Here is a 20,348-nt window from a genome sequence, read left to right on the forward strand (position 1 = left end):
TATTCTGAAAGCACCGAGCCCGCTGCCCTGTAAGGATGGAGCCTGCCCTTGTCACAGCAAGGGCTCACAGCACTGACCAACCAGGCAGAGGCTGTTGCCCTTGATCAAGGACCAGCAGGAACTACATCCAGACACTTCAAGCAAAGACAAGCTGAGTAGCACATAAGGGCATAGCATTCTCCCCAAATTGTCAATAGGGCCATCTCCTCCCCCGCCACCTCGGGGGAAAGACACCTGTACAGCACTATCTCTTGGCTCATACGTGGCATCAAGGGAACATCATGTTTATTCTCTGTCCAACAGCAGAACAGCTGAATGTACAGCAATTTTATGTGTACCCCTGCAGCCACTCAGTCCTCATGCAGTACAGATGCCCTCTGTAGCCTCAGACATACTTCCTCCTGCTCCGGCAAACAAATTATTTCATTCTCTGCACTGATTTTGAGCCTCAGCAAAATCTGCCATATTAATTTCTGGTCTCCCTTGCCCCCTGGCAGAAATCAAGCACAATGTGACAGCCAGATACTTAGGGCAAAGTGTCAGTCAAACTACAGTAACCTACTTCCTCCCTCAGCCCTTGCCAAAACTTCACACGCTTCTGCCTACACTATTTGGGGTGGTACTGTGCTCTGTTTAAATTGGACTGTCGAGGCCAAGAGGAAAGAACTGTTTATTTGTTGTGTATGTAATTAAGAAGGCTCAGTTACCTGCTATGGAGAACATGGCTGTGACTTTGACAGTAACATTCCCCGCTGATAAGCAACTTGCAGCACGTTGCCAGCACTGCTCAGACTAAAGGCAGCCATGAAGCCAGCACAGAGGTAAAGCCACGTGGCTTAGACCAGTCCTGGAGACAGCTCCTATGTCTAGACACAGATCACTTCTATGACTGCACAGCAGTTCATTCGTGCTCTGGGAACAGCTGAGATGATGCTCAGATTGACAAAGGGCAGCACGGCGCCTGTTGCTTCCCATCCATCCCAGCTGAAGGGCCACCCAGACAGCCCAGAGGAGCAGAGCACATGCTGTGCCACACAGAGGGGCAGGCAAGGTGTGGGGATGCGTACATCCAACTGGATTTATTACACACAGGAATGAAAGTTTCCATGAAAAAAAGTAAAATCCCATTTTGGAATATCAATGCTGATTTTACAAGATTGGCCTCATGGTGACAAATTTGAAGTTGTACGATTCAGGCAGGCCCTGATGGCGTGTGTTGTTGAACCGCCTCCAAGTGAAGACCGGGAGACCGCCCTGCACTGGGGGACCATTGATGGCGGCGGCTGTGAATGCTGAGGCCAGGCGGAAATCTGACACCTGCAATAAAGGACAGAAAGGTTGGCTGGTGTTTGACATGTACCCATCCCATAGCAGAAACAGCTCAGAGAGATTTGGTAACAAACACTACAGCAAAGAAACGGAGCAAGGGGAAACGTATGCTGGTCAGGCAGAATTCCTTCCCTGCACAAAGATATCTTCAGCCACAAAGGCAGTACTGAAGGGGTAGCAGAAAGCACACACAGCCCTTCACACTATCCAGGGTGAGAGCAGCACAACCACCTTCACAGCAGTCCTCTCTGTGCCTGGGCACCTCCAAAAGGCCACGAGGGCAGCCTAACATGGTCTAGCGTAAGCTCTGCTGTGTTAAGCACTTTGTCCATCCCTTGGAAACTGTCAGACAAGGGCAGCACAGTTACTGCAACTGCCTGGAGCCCCCCACCCTGTTCTTTCATTACCTCCCAGTACAGCCCAGCCCATTCCCCTTGTCTAAATGCTGTCAAAGGCACCTGCTCCCTTGCCAGACACCTCTATACAGCAGTTCTCTGGTTTCACAACCGTAACAACAGGGCGCTCCTGCTGGCCACCACAGCAAGCAGGCAGGCTAGCCTGGGCTTGAGCAAGCTGAGAGGTGACACTCAGCACTGGCAGTGCTCAAAGGGGCTCCCATTCCAGTCTTCAAACTCAACCCAGAGAAGATGGCTGGACCCCACAGGACCTATCAGAATGCCAGGGCTGGACAGCTGTACACACAGGTGTTGCCCCTCATAGTGAAAACACCACACAGGCTGCCCAGAAGAACTACAGCTTTCTCCAACACAGTGGGTCCGAGGATTTCCCCACGTTTTCTTCCTTAAAAAAAAAAAAAGGTGACCCTTGGCAAACTTTGCTCAAAGCAGTTTTACGGAGACATGGAGCAGGGTGATTCACTGGAGAGCAAGGCTTTTATAAAGGTAAAATTAAAAGGAGGATAAAGACACATTCTTGTGGGCTCTGGAGACGCAACCAAATAGGCTCCATGACCAGGAGGCCCAGAGTGTGCAGCAGTCATTTTCTCTACCTTCCTCCAAGCAATGTAAGGACTCATTTCAACCTTCACTCAGGCTCCTCCTGCTGCAAAGCTTCAGGGCTTAACCCCTAAACAACACAGGTTCCCACGGACAACATTCTTCTGCGTATTTCCTTGTGCATCCTCTGCAACATCACTGACCAGGACTGGTGTCAGCATCAGGAGCAGTACTTGGACAGAGTGAATAGATGAAGCAGGCCTGGCCATACCCACCCCAATGCAAGAAAATGCACCACAGGTGTGAGAAGAGCACAAAGAGACTGCAGCAAACATTCAGCAGAGACAGATATTGGCGTTATTTACCTTGGAGTCATAGCAGCCTGCAGGCACTGGGAAGGAAGGATTCAGGTCTTCTCGGCAGCAAATGGTGTTGCAGGGATTGTGTTCAGCATAGGGATCGTGCTGGTAGTCTGGGGAGAAATGGTGCAAGCAGGGAAGAAAAGGAAACAAATGAGTCCCTTTACCCAAAGTCCTCTACTTCTCAAGTCCCCAAAACCTTAGCAGGTACGCAGTTTATCACACTGCTTTCATGCTCCTCTCCAAGTTTCAGAGAGAAACCAGTGTAAGGCAAGTTCCAAATCCAAGTCAATTTAGCTATTTCTACATCCCAGGGGCACCACTGCCCACTTCTAACCACAAATACCCCTAATTCCATAGGACAAAAGCTTGCAGGAACTTTATGACTCCTCAAAAGAGCAGAACAGAAAGGGGTGGGAGGCAAGAAACGAAGAGTGCAGCAGTGAGAGCCTTCATATTCCTGTTCTGGAACAAAGTAAGCAGAAGGAGCAAAGCCTTCAAATACCCACTGCAGTAGCTGCAAGCTAAGAGGGAAGAAGGACAAGTCTCAACACTTGCGAGCATGCTGCTTGCTGCTACTCATAGACCAATCAGTAGCAATACCACACCCTGGGAGAGGCCTCTCAGTGCCCAAGCGCAGTAATCAGTGTGCTCCCTGTAATTGGGAATCAAAATATAGCATCTAAAACTATTTGTACTGAGAGACGGGCTTAGGCAGAAGTTAATTATGCTGGTTTTAATCCAGTAACAAGAACCCTGTCAGACAAAAACAGAGCAGAGCACTATCTACTGAAGACCATCCTTCCTGGACTGCGGGAGCTGAAAGGGTGGGCAGAAGCCAAACTGACTTCAAGTTTCTGCACTTACAGCAGTGTAACTAATCTCTAAGTAACACTTTTCACTACAATAAAAGTAAATTGACACTGCTCTTTTAAGATCGGCTCCAAAACACAAGAATATATTTCTTACTGTTATATCTCATGATGTACTTCATGCTTTCTAAGTTGGTCACCTTGCCCTGGTCTCGACGGAAGATTTTTGCTCGTGGTGCAAGCTCATACGAGAAATCCAGCCCATACTTCTCAACATATGACGCATAACCACTGAGATTGTAAATCTTCTGATGGAAAGGAATATTGTATGAAGGCCAGTAACCTGCAAGAGAAGCAAATAACCTGTTAGACACTTGGAAAAGCTGAACATTCTTGCTTGAATGAAAACAAAACAAAACAAAAACACATATTCCATGGTGTGTTGCCTTAACAGCATTTCGAGGAACAACATGTCAAACTGGTTTGAAAGAAACAAAATAAGGCAACAGTCAACTGGAATGACTGGGTTTGACTCCCTGCATAACACACACACAGGCAACCCGCCCCCAGACTTCCACCCTGAGGACTCATCCTGCAGAGCAGCTGAGATCAGACTTGCAGGAGCCTGAGGTAAAGACACAGATCAGCTACAGCCCTCCTGTAGAGGTTACACTCCTCTGGGGCTTTGCAAGGAAAGGTCTTATCCTGCCACCAAGCTTTGCTGCATGAGACTTCAGTGAATGTGCTCCCTTTTCTCCCTCCTTCCCAACTCACCGAGATGCAATAATGCACCGTGCAATGAAGACAGATGGCAATTAAAAAGAATAAATAAAAACTAAACAAACACACATTCGTAACAGAGCATGGGTCCCAAAACAGCAGTTAGAAAGAGAGACCTGGGGAGAAACAAACAAAACCTGGAGATGAACAGATAAATAGGAACCATGAAGCAAGCAGGGGTGAACAGGAGACAAGCCTGCAAAGAACACACAGATGTGCTACTGAGCAGTGGAGACTGGAAATCTGTGGTTGCGCAGAGGGTAAGGAGATGCAGGGGTAGATGCACACTTGCCACTTGAGAGCTAAGAAGCAGCTGACCTAAGCATAGTGAAAAGTTCTTTTGCACGCCACGCTCTGCAAGACTACAAAATCCATGTAGACAGTGCAGTATTCAGCCTAAGACAGGCTTAACCTAGGGCTGACAGTGTGGGAACGGAGGGATGCTCACACAAGGCCTTCTAACTTGAACCTCAGTACTAGTTTTCAGCAAGCCCTTTCCATGCACAAAGCACACTCAGCTAGCACCAGCTACCACAAAGACTTGGTTTTCCTAAGCCAGCAAACACTACAGGAGCTATTACCTTTCCGGAGAACATTTGTTTGATCAGAATATTCCACAAGGGTTGGGATCTGCTCAACAATGTACAACGCACCATCATCGAGGCTCTTCTGTAGCTTGACCTTCTTCAGGTCCAGCACCATGTACTGATTGTTGTAGGTCCCTAGGTACGAGAACAAAGAGTTACATGCCCTGTCTGGGAAAGAAAAGGGGTGCGAGGGGCGGAAGGAACACATTCTTTCTCTTAAGTTTCACATGAAAGTGTACTTACCAGAGTTGCATTTTGAGAAGGTTTCTGCCCAAGCTTTGCCATTGTCTGCCATCATGTTAGCAATGCGGACCCTCTGCCAAGCAAACAGGGATTCAGGCACCACTTGCTTGATGAGGGTTTGGTTGAACACACTGTTGGTGGTCTGCAACATTATCAAGCCACTGCCTAGTATGTAAAAGTCGTCCAGGGACACTAAAAAGCCTTAAATAACAATTACACAAAAATTGTTACCTCTGAACCCTTGTATTCACAGAACAAAGCAATCCAAGACAAAATGACATGAAGGAGAGTGTATGTGCAACTTTTAAATAAAGCCATAAAAATATTGGAGATGGCAATTTCTGCTAGCACTATACACCCACCGTCAGCACAGTTTCTCCCTTGTCATACTTTCAACACACACAACTTGCTTTGTTTGGAGCATTTGTTTCAGGTTTGTTTCTCATGCTTTCCCACTTGTTTCCCTTTCACATGTCAAGCAATGGCTATTTCCAGGAATTACATAGTGTACAAGTGTTTGTTTCTAACAAAGAAGTTTCTTCAAAAAAAGAAAAAAAAAAAAACAAACCATAACACAACTCCACAAACAAATCTTCATCAACCAGTTTTCAGAGGTTTTTGTTTGTTTTGAATGAATCTTCTCTGGACTAAATGAGCTAAGTAGAAAAGTATTTTTTCTTAATCTTTTCCAATCTAACTATTCTAAAAAATGTCTCCAAGAAACGGGGGCAACTCAAATTACAAGGCACCTCCTGCATGTGAGAGAAAGTTCTACCTACTCTTCTCTGCGATGTGTCACCATTCAACAGCTATGCCAAACTCAATGCCGCCATGACTCTCTGAGCAGGATCCCTTCCCAGGCTACATGCCAATAGAAGCATTAGGCCCAACTGCAGCAGAATTGCAAATGTCAGCTGTAAAGCCACGGGTATCATGGCAACTATTTACAAAGCAGAAATAATCTGAAATTCTCCAGAGGATACAGAGCTGGCAGTCACCAGGCTGGGAAAATGCAGTTAACTGAGCTACTGATGGAAAAGTCATCCAGAACCTGGTCTCCTGCTAGTCAGCTTTTAATGACATCACTCTTTTTCAAAGAGTACGAAATGCTAAAATTGTCTTTGTGTAATAGCCTAATACTTACGCTCCACTGCGACATCTACAGAAGGCCTCATTAATACACTCTGCAAACAAAGCAAGGCCAGTAAACTATGAGAGCCAGAAAAACAACTCAGTCCTGCCTCTTGTCCTTGGCTCTCACCAAAAGGCAGATCTCCTTCCAGCAATGTTTAAGGGCTTCACTTCAGCAAAAATTTTTTTTTAAGTCCCAAGACCTCAAATCAGAACAGGTCCAGGAAAACATACTTTATAGTCACCTGTTCTCTAAAGACACATTGGTATAGAACAGGCAGAGCACCCTGGCAGACTGTGGGTCCTAGTACTTTAATCTCAGAAACAGCGGCAAGTAAATAAAGCATACAAATAGCAAAACTATCTCAAGTAAATAAGGACAAGAAAGGAAACACTCTAAATCTGGCTCTGTCGGACTATTTTATACCAAGACACTATCTACCCCAAAGATAAGCTGTTGCATAATAAGTCATGTGCTTTTCCAAAGAGAGCAGAAATGGGAACTCGTAAACAACTGATTCCAACAGAGCACCAATGCCCATGTGGGTACCAGTGCTAAGTGACCCACTTCAAAATAAACTGAATAACTTTTTCATCTTTTTCAAACCAATTTAAACCGAGAATTTGAATCTTGAATTAACAAGTTCACTGAAGTGTGAACTCTAATGTAGACCTCTCCCAGGCATTAAGCAACAGTACATCCCACATGACCTACCTACCGTAGGTCCCATGTGAGCTACATGGGTAGGGCCCTTCCAACCCCTACAATTCTGAGATTCTGTAAATTGCAAAGCTAAACTGAGCTGAAAACAAGTGGATTTTTTTTCTAGGCCTTACTATTTACCAAGTTTCATCCTGCATTGCTTTTATAATACTATGTGCTGTCCGTGATGCATCATTACTAGTTCAATTATTCAGAGACAACGCATGTCATTATGACTTAAGGTACAGGCATTCCTGAGGCATTCCCAGGCATTCCCAGGCAACGGGAAGTTAAACACGTATGACAGATTTACTATGGACAGAGATCACAAAAATAACCCAGGTGAAGTCTACAGATATCAAGAGATATTTGATATCCTCATGTCCTTCTCATTTTTTTTCACTGTGTACAAGAATCTGCTGTAATTGAAACTGTCTTCCAGGTAAACTGTGCAAAGAGATAACAGTGACATATTTTCTCTGTAAACCCATCTCTCATTTTTATCAGCTACTCTCAATCTTAATTTTTTTTTTTCCCTCTCTCTTCCTCTTTCAATGAACCTGACTCTTCCTACACAAAAACAAATAAAAGCACTTCTGATTGCATTTTCAGGGCCCTAGTCATTTAGATGCAGTTTCTGGAATACTTAAGTTTTCTAGAGTCTGGAGCTTCATTCACAATACTATTAATTAGCAAAGCAAAACAACACTTTTTGAAATCTGAGCCATAGTGTTCCCTGGGGAGCACACTGCATAGCATGCAGGGGTGCCATGCTCCTGATAGCTATTGTTCTGAAAGAGGTAGCAGCTGCTTTGTCAACCAGATGGCATCCCTCTTTTCTGGTATTTTAAAAGGTCGTTGTGCTCATTGGTGTACAGAAAGATGCAGTATTATAGTCTGAAAGTCAGAGACAGGATGTCTAGACATCACCTCCCAGGGATGAGAGTAGCTCCTGGCCACAATGCCCACTGCTCTGCGCTACAGGCACCTTTAACAGTGGGAAAGGAGCTGCCTTCTCTGTCTGAACTTTCTTAATCCCACCAGCAGCTGCTTTTCATGCCAAGACTGCACAGCCAGTTTCATTTCACTTGAAAACTCTTCCAGGCACTAAGCAATAGTACAATACCATGCCAGAGATAACAGAGACATAAAGTGGAATAAGATACTTTTCCCTGCTCATCCCCAGGTTTTAGGTACATCTTGAAGGGAGCTGGTAAGCAAGAAATAGTTTGGCAAAATTCATGAGCAGAGGAGAATTTGCCAGTCCACTGAATACAAGGCCTACTGTCCTTTCCATGTATTGTTCCTCCTCAAAACAAGGACATCTTTCCTCTTCATCCTGCCTCAACAGCACAAAGCCATGCATCAGAATGACCTTGTCCTATCTCATGCCTGTCTCAACCAAGCAAGATCCTGACAGCAGGCCAAAGGAGCAAAGTTGCTATAAAGTTCTTCTTAATTGTTTTCTTTGAGCAGCTAGAAACAGAACAAGACTGCAGCTCATCTAGAAAAAGGGGGTCATTATCCAACCCATCGTGCTTGGGTCCAAATGGTAGGTTCCCTTTTCTAAATGGGGCTCAAGACCAACAACAAGCAGATGGGGATTTTGGAAACCTATCTTCTCTTGCTTCCCAAGGAAACCAACAACTTTCAATAGCTAATAGGGCTCATTTCTTCCTATGGCTCAGTGAGGCAGTACAGAACAGTGACTGCACAGTTGGGGCATTTTGTTTGGTCTTAGCTCTGCTGTTTTACTAGACTTGTTCTGAACATATCTACTCCGTGCCATTCCATTTGTTATTCCTCCAAATGAGCACAGTTTCACTAACAGCTGTGAACAACCATAACATGGCCTGTATCTTTCTGCTGTGCAGAAACTCACTAGCTACGTTGCGCACATATACTCAAAGTCTCAACAGGACACTGATGTCAGAGCTGAGTCATTCCTCCCTTCCAGAGGTTCACAGAGCTGTTCTGCATGTAGCTCTGTACACATGCTTTCAACAGAAAAGAAAGTTAAAAGTATGAGCAAGGGTTCAAGTGAGGTTTAGGATTAGCATGGAAATGAGCCGCAGGTAGATGAATCCTTCTCCAAAAGCAGGGATTACTACTCCCATTCCCATGTGATAGTTCCCCCCCCCAGTGCTACCGTTGCTCTGCAAGGGAGAGAGCAGCAAGGAAACAAACTGAAGCAGCACGGTTTGAGCATGCTGGCAAGAATTGCTGGGGCAGAAGGGATGGACTCTGCAGTTCGAGGCTGTTCTCCTATCTACTGTCTCAACAAAAGCAAGGAAGCACAAGGCCTTACAGCTGTAGCATAATGCATAAGTTGTTCTACATCATGTTTAGTTAATAGGTTTAGATCCTCAAAACTGAGTAATAACAAATAGATTTTTACTGTGTAATTTCACAATCTTGCCTGTCTTTTGAAAATCAGTAAGTAAACTGAAAAATTTTACTCCATGATTCCAGGAGAAATCAGGGAGTTGGCACATTCCTTCTCAGAATACAAGCATCTCCTTGAAGTGTTTCTGACACAGCTTTTGGACAGTTCTACTTCATAACCAGGCTACCAGATGACAGAAATTTATGAATTACTCAGTTGTCATTGAAAGCCCAGAAAGAAACCTGCCTCTTAACACTTTGTCTCCCTCAAAAGTCAATACTTCTGTGTTCAAGAGGATCAGGTAGAGTATTATTCAGCTGAGCTTACCAAGAACTAGTAAAAATGTCCCAAATAGTATCTGTCAGGACAGAGAAGAAGAGCAGGAACTTGCATTCAAGGAGAAGTTACAATGGCCAAGCTGAGCCATGGCCAGGGCCTGTGGATTCCATGGTCAGATGCCCTGAAAATCTACAGCTTCATCTGATTATAACATAGAGAATAGGAACCTCTCAGTCCCCTCCTTCCTGCATGATGTCCTGAGGTCACTACCAGGCCAGTGGCTTCACAGCTTGCTCACCATCTGTAGAACTGCAAGTTTGTGAGCTACACCCACAGCTAACATGATTTGCTGCAGTCAGTGGATGGTGCTCGCCTAGCTTGCGGTGCTACCTTGTAATTAGGCGGCTAGCAAGTGCACTTGTCCTACCACAGCTCTCTCAAACTCCACTGCAGCCATGGAAACTATGTTTTGCAACAGCTCTCACTAAATTCTGTTGGTAGAAGTAAACTTCACCGTATCACTGAGTCAGAGTCCAGCTGGAATAGGCAAGCTTTAAAATAAGCCCTCTCTTACAAGTCCCTGCAGATTCCAGGCTCGGGGAAGCACACTGGGATTCTGTACAGTAGCAAACAGACTCGGATCATTTTAGCACAGCAGCAGCTGATTTTCAGGTACCTTCCATACAGTGTGGTTTATTTGTCCTGTCAAAACATAAGTATTTCACTCTGCATTAAGAATCCACAAAAGGAATAATCCAATAGCATATACACCACTAACAAAACAGTAATATTAAATAATAATAAAAGTCACTCTGCATGGCTGATCCTGATCCCAATCTTGAATCTACAGCACAGCACAGTATGCTAGAAAACACAGTTACACTCTCTAGAAGAACAGCACTATGCACAGCAGTATTTTTTCTGAGAGGTACGAGATCCAGAATGACCTCTGATACTATCAGATGATGAAGAGAGCTCAGGCAGAAGCCTTTACTTCCTACCAGGTTACACATGCTCCGCAAAATTCCTTCTGAAAAGCACTGGAATTCCTCAGACACTCCATGCTTCTGAAAGGTTGTTTGTTATACAAACGTTTGCCAAAATCCTTCTAACTCCTTCCTTAAAGTGAAAATCACAGAACAAGTTATATTCCTGTGGATCAGTCAAGGAAGGTCAGAACCCCACAGGAAAACAAACAAACAAAAAAAAAAACAAAAAACAAAAACAAACAAACAAAAAAAAATCAGTATTGCTCTCACCACAAAATGAATGCAACCATTTTTCCAGTCTAAGGTGTCTGTTCTGTGAAGTATCCCTTTCCTCCACATGAAGGCAAGTACAATAATTAATCAAAGCACAATCTCAAACCATCAGCTAATACAATTTCATCAGAATCAGATAACCCCCTACTGCACACGCTTTGCTTTAAAAAGTTGAAGACTGAGTACTTGGCAATTTTTTATTTTGAAATTCTACCTTTAAAAACATATGCAGTGCTTACACATACAAAGAGTCCTAAATTTGCTCTTTTTTTTCCCCCCATGTTTCTCAGTACTATGCTAAGCTGCTTAGAGTACACGTTATACCACTCAAATATTCAGTGCTGGCAATTCCTTCAGGAAACTTGAGAATACTATTTCCTACCTATTCTTCCCAAAAGGGATTGGAAGTGTTCTTGCTGCATATATTTCTAACACGTGAAATAAGCATAAATACACTCTCTTTTGCCACAGTTAATAAAGAAGCTGAAAGAGGAGAACAAAATGACTGGAGATTTGCTCACCCAACATTAAAGAAGTCTCTACAATTCCTAACAGCTACTGTTTAATAATCTCCAAGCAACAGTCGTGCTACAGTGCTACACAGAACTGTTCAAAACTTGCACTATCACCAGACACGTGAATGCCATTGACAAGGTTAGAAGTTCAATAGTTGAAATGATTTTGCACTACACAAAGCAGGATCTAAAGTAGCTTGTCTGTGCTGCAAGTAGTAGAATATTCAACTAGTACTACTCTGACTGCTGAATGTGATTAACCAATAGCAAAAAACCAAGATGTTCCAAACAGAAAATTGGATAAGACATTTTGTCCTCTCAGTGGCTTGTGAGGTGTCTTTTTTTTGACATTACCTGGGTAACTGCTGAATGAGACACGGTTGGTGCTAGTGTATGGATCAACTATATTGAAGTTCCAATGCTTATATATTCTCAGTGTGGCTGCATATGTAAACCAGCTGGAATGGGCAAAATATATGTTCTCATATCCAGGTAAAACCTGGAAAACAAACAGAACGATGAACCATTTCAGGTCCTATTATACTTTCAGTGTTTTGTATTTGAAAGAAACTGGGAGAACAACTTGTTTTAAGTAGCTTAACAAATTGCATTGTTCAAGAAGGAGCAGATTCTTGTGCCTTTTAACTGTGCACTAAACAATGAATTTTTGACAACTTTGGAAATAATTCTTGTTCATGTGTTGTTTTCAAATAATTAGTTGCCATTGTTCAAAATTAAACAATTCAGGTCTTTTTAGGACACCTGTGTCACAAGACGTGTTTTCTTTCCCCAGTTTACTCTTGAATACTTGTGTTGATGCATTCAAATCAGCTCTCTGCAAACATATCAAATATTAACTTAGAACATTCTCTTTCTCTGCAAATACCTCTGGGAAACTTTGAAGTACAGAACGAAATGCAAGTACATTTATTTTGAAAAGGTAAATGCATATTGATAGTACATCTTAAACAGTTTCCCCGATTCTAAGATTTACTGCTAGTTCAAACCTCTTGCTATAGGCAAGTTGAATAAAATGCTCCACAATTTAAGATGTATATTTTTGCTCTGGGTTACGGATCTCCATACACTGCCCAGGTTATTGATAGTTTTAGCTGAATAAATTAATTGCAGCCAAGATGTATCAGACATTTATATTCAAAGCATTTTTATCCGTCACTACTCTCATTGGAAAGCTATTCAAGAACATCACTGCTAACACTAAGAAAACTTCTTTCATGAGGGCTGTTGTGAAAGCAATGCCTCCTATTTTATCATGGTGGCCCTTAGCTTCAGGGACGGATGGTGGTGGTATGGCAGTAGAGGCTGAACCTTCCCCCAGTATTGTTACATTTTGCTGCAGTGCGACAGATGGCAGCAGAGGGGCAGTCTGACAAAATAGTGTCTAACATGGAAGTGCGTGTGAAGCAAAGGTGTGTCACTGAATTCCTCCGTGTGGAAAAATGGCATTCACTGACATTTATCACTGATTGCTGAACGGCTATAGAGACCAAACAGTGGATGTAAGCACATCAAATCAGTGGGTGGCGCATTTCAGCACTGGCAACAGTGTAGAGAAAGACAAGATGCATTCCAGATGGCCACACACAGATCTCACACCACAAAATGAAGAGAGTCTCGATCAGCTCATCTGCACAAATTAGCAGATTTCAACCAGAGAACTTGGTATGGAGCTGAATACTGGCTTCAGTGTGTCGGAAACAATGGCGGCAATGTTGGAATACCAGAAAGTTTGCACCAGGTGGGTCCCATAAATGCTCATCCAGGAACAGAAAAAACACCACATGCAAGTTTGTCAGGACCTATTAAAACAATATGAGGCTGATGGTGACAGTTTCCTAGATCACATCACTACTGTTGATGAGACACAGTGTCACCACTGTGAGCCAGAATCAAAACAGCCCATGGAGTGGTGACGTGAATTCCCCATCTAATAAGTTCCAAGATACAGCCCTCAGCACGTAAAGTGATGTGCACTGTCTTTTGGGATAGGAAAGAGGTGGTCCTTCTGAATTTCCTTGAACTCAAACAAACCATCAACTCTGAATGCTACATTGCAATGCTGACAGCTGAAGGTTCAAACTTACAGAGTCAGGCCAGAGGACAACCTTCCTCTTGCAACACAGTAATGCCAGGCTCTATACCAGTTTTAAGACCATGGAGCATATAACCAGTTTGGCTGGACTGTTCTACCAGACCCACCACATAATCCAGATTTGGTGCCTTCTGACTTCCATCTGTTTGTGCCACGGAAATATTGACTGCATGGGCAACACTCTCCTAGCAATGACGCTGTTGTAGCAGCTGTCAAACAGCGGGTCACCTCTGCTGATGCTGATTTTTAAAAGCATAGCATGCAGGCTCTTGTTCATTGCTGGTGAAAATGCATAGCTAATGGCAGTGACTATGTTGAAAAATAGTGTTTCATAGCTGAGAATTTGCTCTATCATACAGTGTTACTGTGCTCTTCTTATCTGTTGTAGTTTCCATGAAAATAAATAGGAGACATTACTTTCAGAGCAACCTATATAATTTCAAGACCGTATTTACCGACCAGCACTGTCTCCCTCCCTGCTTAAAATCGCCAAGGTATTTGTAGACATTCATGGTATCCCCTTTTGGACTTTGCTTGGCTATATAAAACAAGTTACTCTTCCAGTTTCTTCCCACTGGTAGCTCCCTATGCCCAGTAATCATACAACTTTTTACTATCAGTCTCTGGAGCTTTGAGTTCATTTGTTTTTCTTGTTTTCCTCTCCCCAAACAAAAGTGAGCAAAAGAGGACCCAAAATGCTATGCAAGTACATACCGTAACTTCATAAAAGCGGTTTAATTGACAAGGGTGTCTATTCACACACAGCGTAAACAGCGAAGATACAGAAGCACAGACTCATAACACTGTGAATCAACATAATCACTAGAAATGAAACTCTCAGTGCTCACCTTGATGAGAGCAGAGCAGTGACCCATATCCCATTGGTATTTCCCATGGCCTCCAGCTTCGACATTGCACTGTCCGCTTCGTGCAGAATACTCAAATAATGCAGGAATGAGATCCAACAGGTCTCCAACTGCGTTCAGAAACTGGACATCAAAGACACTCAGTGGCTGAAGAAAAAAGAAACCATAACAAAAGCTTTCAGATAGAAAAGTGTCAACACAATCTCACCTGTTAAGCATTTTTTCCTTTGTCAAAGGAATCTCTTATAGTTTCTACAAAATATCTTCCGTCAAGGCCCACAAGCTAAGTCTGGAATGAAGCACTCAAATATCTTTAAGGGCTTAGCCTTTTTAGTGAAAATACCAATTCTAGCATTTCCAAGGAAAAAAAAGAGAAAGAAAGTAACAGTAATTTAGAAAACCTCGTGTATCTTTGTGAACAGCATATTAATTAGTCTGCTGTAACTCCAGCATAAGACTTTTTTTTTTTAATGTATTTATTAAAAGCCTTTGAAAACCTTTATATTAGCACACACTCGGGTGAGCTCTGGGATTTTTCTAAAGACTGCAATTAAAAACAACTTCAGGACTGAGAAGGAGAAAACAAATGAAGGAAGTGAAATAAATTAACACTGCTAATAAACCATGGAACTAGCTGAAAAGAGGAAGTCAGTCAAAAGGCACTCCAATATTAGGCTTTCAAAAAACCCATATAGCTAGAAACAGCCATGGTTAACTATACACACCTCAATGAGCAACATGTTCCATTGCCTATTCAAAAATAAAATCTTAAGTCTGCTCTCAGCCTTCAAAGACCATTTTCTAACTCTTTCCTATTCTTTCTTGCACTGTCTTTAGTTTTCTTGCACTGTCTTTAGTTAAGGCAAGGCCTAAGGAAAAGAACATAACACAAATCAGCGTAGGGCTATGACTACTAACTGTAGAATCATATAGCAAGGAAGTATATTGCTTGCAGTATAAATCACTAATACTAAACCATGAAACTGAACTCTCTACAAATCCCAGTAAAGAAAAGGAAAGGGCAACAAAAACAACCAACCGAAAAAAAAATAATGCCAAATTCAGAGAATACTTACTTTTTATTGAGAAGGCTGAATTCTGTGTTATCCATCTATTGCTTTGGCACAGCAAATAACCAACAGGAAAACCAAAAATAATGTAAACCCGAGTGTATATATCCGGGGGGAAGGAATTAAACCTTCCCACACGCTTACCAAGACTATAATAGAAATGAGCCATTCTCACCAATAAAATCATGTACCGCTAAAGGTCCTAATAGCAGCTATAGTGTGTGAGAAAAAAAATCCAAAGCAAAATTGAAAGGATGTTACATTTCTCTAGCTCGTCATACTTTTGCTGTAAGGTCATAAACAGGGAGCAGCAGAGGTCATGACTGATAAAAATCAAGAGATGTACCTTTGGATAGTTTTAAGCAACTCAGTAGTGTGAATCATTTACAGACAAGTCCCAACAACTGCTATTTCACTGAAATCCACACAGACAGACTTGCCACAGTTCAGCACATTTTCCCCCATCCAGCCGTACTTAAAGTACAGCAAGTTAAACATGCTGTGAGAAGAAGCTGTTTTCTCATGTCCAATTTGCAACCATTACTGTAAGAGAAAAGTCAGGCAGCAAACTGATGAGCTGACATTATCACCAGGAGGCAGGAACAGGATTGCATGTAAGAGTACCACCAGCCTTCAGACTTTTGAATTGTTCTTTTCTTCCTCCTGCTACCCCCTCCATATACTCTCTTATAAAACCTGTCTTCCTTATGACATCTACTGACACTGCAACATCACTTGTAATTGCTTGTATACTTAAAAAAAAAAAAAAAATCACATTTATGTGCTATCTCATGGCCATTGCAAATGAGAAATTCATTAAGTACTAGGAAGCCCATTCAAACTAGAACAAAGGTGCTACAGAAGGAAGCTATCAGCACTATGATCACAGAAAAGTGGCCAGGAAGGTAGTAGGAAAGATTCCTTTGAATAAAACAGCAAAGAATATGTAAATTCATTATGTTCCACTGAGTGAGATTGCCATCTCTCAAATTCAGCCAAAACAGAGAAGAGGAACTAGGTCATTAAGTACCCACTGGAGTTCTGTTTTCATTTCCCTTTTGAAGTGCAAGCAAGCTTCATTCCAACTTATTTCAAAGAACTCATGCCATAGCTTTGCTAGGAAAAAAATGGTTTTGTGTTTTAGACTGATGCTAGCCAGGTGAATTAGGGAAGTCTGACATGCTCAGTGCAAGAGCTTCTCATGAAAACAATGCATTCAAACAGGATACTCAGGCATCTGTGATGCATGCCAGTTGTGGGAATTTCAGGAGCAGACTGATGCAACTCTCACCAAGCTGAAAGCCCGAGCTGGGGAAGAACTAGAACTGAGTTTCCAAGCCATGTGGAGAAGTCTTCTCACTAAGATGCTAATCCAAGCCCACCAACAAGAATTAGATAAGCATACTTCGTAACAAGTGCATAATATAAGGCATACTATAACCTCTTTTCATCACCTTCTCCCATCTCTCATAGCACTGTCAGGAAAACTCCTCATATGCATCCTGAATAAGAGTGAATGAATGTGCTAAATTGATAAGCAGTGAGATGATATAGCAATGACAAGAGAAAAAGTTCCTTACCTAAAATATATTGGACATATTCTTGGTTACCATCCAGAAAAGTGAAAAAAAGTCAAATTGATTTTTCTTTCCCATTGTGAAGTTACTACCAACTGTAAGGAGGCAAACTTTGAAAAGGCAGCACACGAGAACAAGCCTTAAGTGTTTGTCTACAAGAAACAATAAATAGACTAGATATTCTGTAACAATTGCCTTTCAATGACCTCCCCATGCATGAGCATTCTCCATAATAAGTGAGCAAGTACAAATAGGGACCTGTCGCGGAGTCACTGCAGTATTTAAAACTCTTACACCTTCTTATTCAAAAATAATTTCCCTGTGTAGACCAGCCCAAGATTAATCACAGCGTTGGTAGAGCATTAGGCAGATGAAAAGGCTTAATGTTCTTTGAGTGCCCCTCCTTCAGAAATTGTCCTGACAAAAGGGTTGGGTTTGTTTACTGAATAGAAAATGTTGTCAAACCAGATGGAATAATTTCACACTTTAACATGAAAATGTATTCAGATTTTGACACAATTCTTAATGATACTGGTGAACATCAAATTCAAGATACAGAAGTTTCCAACAAGCATTGCTCTCATGCAGGTTTCAATAAAGTGCCTACCTAGAATAACCCTACAGGACACCAGGCTTTTTATGAGAGAAAACTCAAAAATTAAACAGTCCACTACAAAACTTTCTGTATGCTCCATACAGAAAGAAATAAAAACTATGTATTAGCACTACTACTAAGCAGCTCAGTGTCCAAACCAATTTTCTCTCTGAGGTAAGGTTTGGTTATCTGGGACAGATATAATGGTGCTTCACTTGGATACTGTAAAAATATTGAATTTGGGGAGAAGGGGCAGGTCAGTAGAATGCTCCAGATAAATGTTATTTATCTGTACTTATAAAATCCAGCTCTCATTTATGCACAGCTATCCAAACTGTACTCAGAAGGTGGAGACCGATGTTAACGTATTGGCTCTGGCAAACAGAGGAAACTGAAGTACTGTCTGAAGTGACACACAATATTTTTGTTTTGGGAAAGAGAAGAAAGATATGGATCCCAACTTAGGTGATACTGCCTAAAGCCAAAATTGTGAGAGCAGCAAGAAGGACTGGAAATAATTCCCACCATCTGTTCCCGGCATATCTGGGAAAATAAATATATATATGCACATACCTATACATAAAATACATACACACGTAGATACATGTGTGCCTATACACACACAACATACAGCTCAAGCATAAAGGACAGTTATTTCAGACCGAGCCACATGTTTGAATTACACTTGAATGCACCATTTTATATAGGTAATGTTGATGAGATGTGCCCTGTCTGAAAGAGGATCAGAATGATTTGGTTACTTCAGAGGTCAGTGCTTTTAATACCAACTACGCAGACAAAAACAATCAATGAAAATATGCTGCAAAGTAGGATATGCCTGTTTTAAGGAATTAGCTCAGACACAAACTAACAGTTTTCTCACCCAGCTGAACCTAAAGCACTCCAAAGCAGCAAAAAAAAATTGATAAGATTTGCAGGGCTCTGCAGCTAGTGTTGTAAAAAGGAATTATTTTCCTAGAAAGTCATGGCTTCTCAATATCTTCCCTATAATCCAGACACACCAGGATGGATATTTGCATTATTGCCAAGAATCTTTTCTTTTAGTTTGAACTGGTTCCTACTCAAGAAAGCCACTCAAGAAAGCAAGAACCATGCAAAGAAGAGATGACATGCATTTTACTAAAATCCAATTGCTTATGATTCCTTACTGTTATCTTCCCTAAATTCTCATTATGAATGAACCAAGGCAAAAGGTCAACTGTAATTACTAAGGTCCTCCTCTCACACTTAGGAACCTATTAGACACACTAGACTTAAGAAGACATTTGTAATTACTACAGCTCTATTGAATTTAAAGGAGCTCTGGTACTGCATACAAGTTTATGACCTGGAACACAATTCTAGCCAATCTTGAAAAAATAATATTAATTAAAGAAAACCCCCCATTTGCCCTGCCACAACACTGACCATACAGTTTGAAACAAGAGCCGTGGAAAACAGAAAGCAAGATGCCATCTAGCAAAAAAAAATATCCTTTAAAATCTAGAAACTTTGAGGCTTGGAAATAAAAATAAAAGTTTTTAACATGCTCCCTATTTGCTGCTTCATGCTGTTGCAGCTACTCTTCATACCGAGAGGGTCATTTGCTCAATAACAATTGCTCAGCAAACATCTTAGAGAAGTGTCTATCTTTCCAACATTCACACTTGAGTACAAAAGCCATTCCCAACCTAATCAGCATGTGAGAGGACAGAGTTCTAAGTGCAAAGGTCTGTGGTGACACGACAGGAGAGCTCAGTAACAACCTATAGTGAGCAGTGACTGAAGCTTTTGTAGAATCACATGCAGAATGAATGCTTTTCACTAGTCTTCATATACACTTTTTCTTTTATAATATCAGATTCCCTTTTCACATCTTCATCTTCTGACATCCCAACCCCAACTACTAAAAAAGAGATGCAGTAATCTTACTGTTTGTTTGTGTAGTTTAGCCCACTCGAGGGCTCCCATGTACAGACCATCCAACTGTGCAATAATATAGCCAGCATGCCTCCAAAAGGGGTCATCCTTATTATTTCTGATTTGTTGTCTTGTCCATTGATCTTGTTTCCTGCAGAGGAACAAACAGGTTGGGGTTTTCTTGCTTTTGCTTTAGAGTATAATTGATATTGCAGGGAAGGGACAAATGCAGGCCTGCATTACAACCCAGATATCAAAACTTTCCTAGTGTTTTGAGCCAAATCGTATTTTGGAAATCCAGAGGTTGAATCCTTTGGGTGCAAGTATCCATGTAACGTACCCAACAGTTATTAGCATACACTGCTTCAGAGCTAAAGGAAGAGATGGATTCCATCTCTGTGTGGGACTCACCTATGTCAGATCCAGCATACTCTCGTAATCAGTAAAGAAAAACAAGCATTTGACACATAAGGCAAACAATTCCCTTTCAGATGCCTACTTGAGGATAAAATATGTGGATCTTTGAAGTCCCCTCATTTCTCTCCCTTGGGAATAAGTGCAATGAAGGCTTTCTGGTGGCAGTGTTTAAACACTGCTTAAGAACCACCATAATCCTCCTCATGATGAAAAGGTGGGAGGCCAAACAATCATTCCCTATGCTAAATCCAACTAAGAAGTCACTAGCCAAATAACCTAGGTTTACAGCATGACAAACAGAAGCTGAACAGACCCGAGGACAAGAGCAGTCAACACTATGCGCATTTTCCAGAGTTCCCTCTTTCACTGTGCACAAAGGGCCACAGAAAAACCTGAGTTATCAGAATAAGCCAGGACCAGAGCGGACTTCTGGGCCTCTCTCTATCCA

General features: G+C 42.0%; 1 protein-coding gene across 1 annotated transcript in view; it reads right to left on the minus strand.

Moving 5' to 3' along the window:
• Positions 1-646: 646 nt before the first annotated feature.
• Positions 647-20,348, minus strand: part of PLBD1 (phospholipase B domain containing 1) — a 28,105-nt gene continuing 8,403 nt past the window's right edge. The window contains exons 3-10 of the mRNA XM_010710089.3: positions 19,496-19,634; positions 14,304-14,468; positions 11,697-11,841; positions 5,067-5,267; positions 4,818-4,958; positions 3,614-3,799; positions 2,651-2,757; positions 647-1,317 (exon numbers count right to left, since the gene is read on the minus strand). Coding sequence (XP_010708391.1) covers positions 1,150-1,317; positions 2,651-2,757; positions 3,614-3,799; positions 4,818-4,958; positions 5,067-5,267; positions 11,697-11,841; positions 14,304-14,468; positions 19,496-19,634 — 1,252 coding nt within the window. The 3' untranslated portion in view covers positions 647-1,149. The remainder of the gene's footprint in view (positions 1,318-2,650; positions 2,758-3,613; positions 3,800-4,817; positions 4,959-5,066; positions 5,268-11,696; positions 11,842-14,303; positions 14,469-19,495; positions 19,635-20,348) is intronic.

The sequence above is a fragment of the Meleagris gallopavo genome, chromosome 1, assembly GCF_000146605.3.
Source record: "Meleagris gallopavo isolate NT-WF06-2002-E0010 breed Aviagen turkey brand Nicholas breeding stock chromosome 1, Turkey_5.1, whole genome shotgun sequence".
In the NCBI taxonomy this organism is placed as follows: domain Eukaryota; kingdom Metazoa; phylum Chordata; class Aves; order Galliformes; family Phasianidae; genus Meleagris; species Meleagris gallopavo.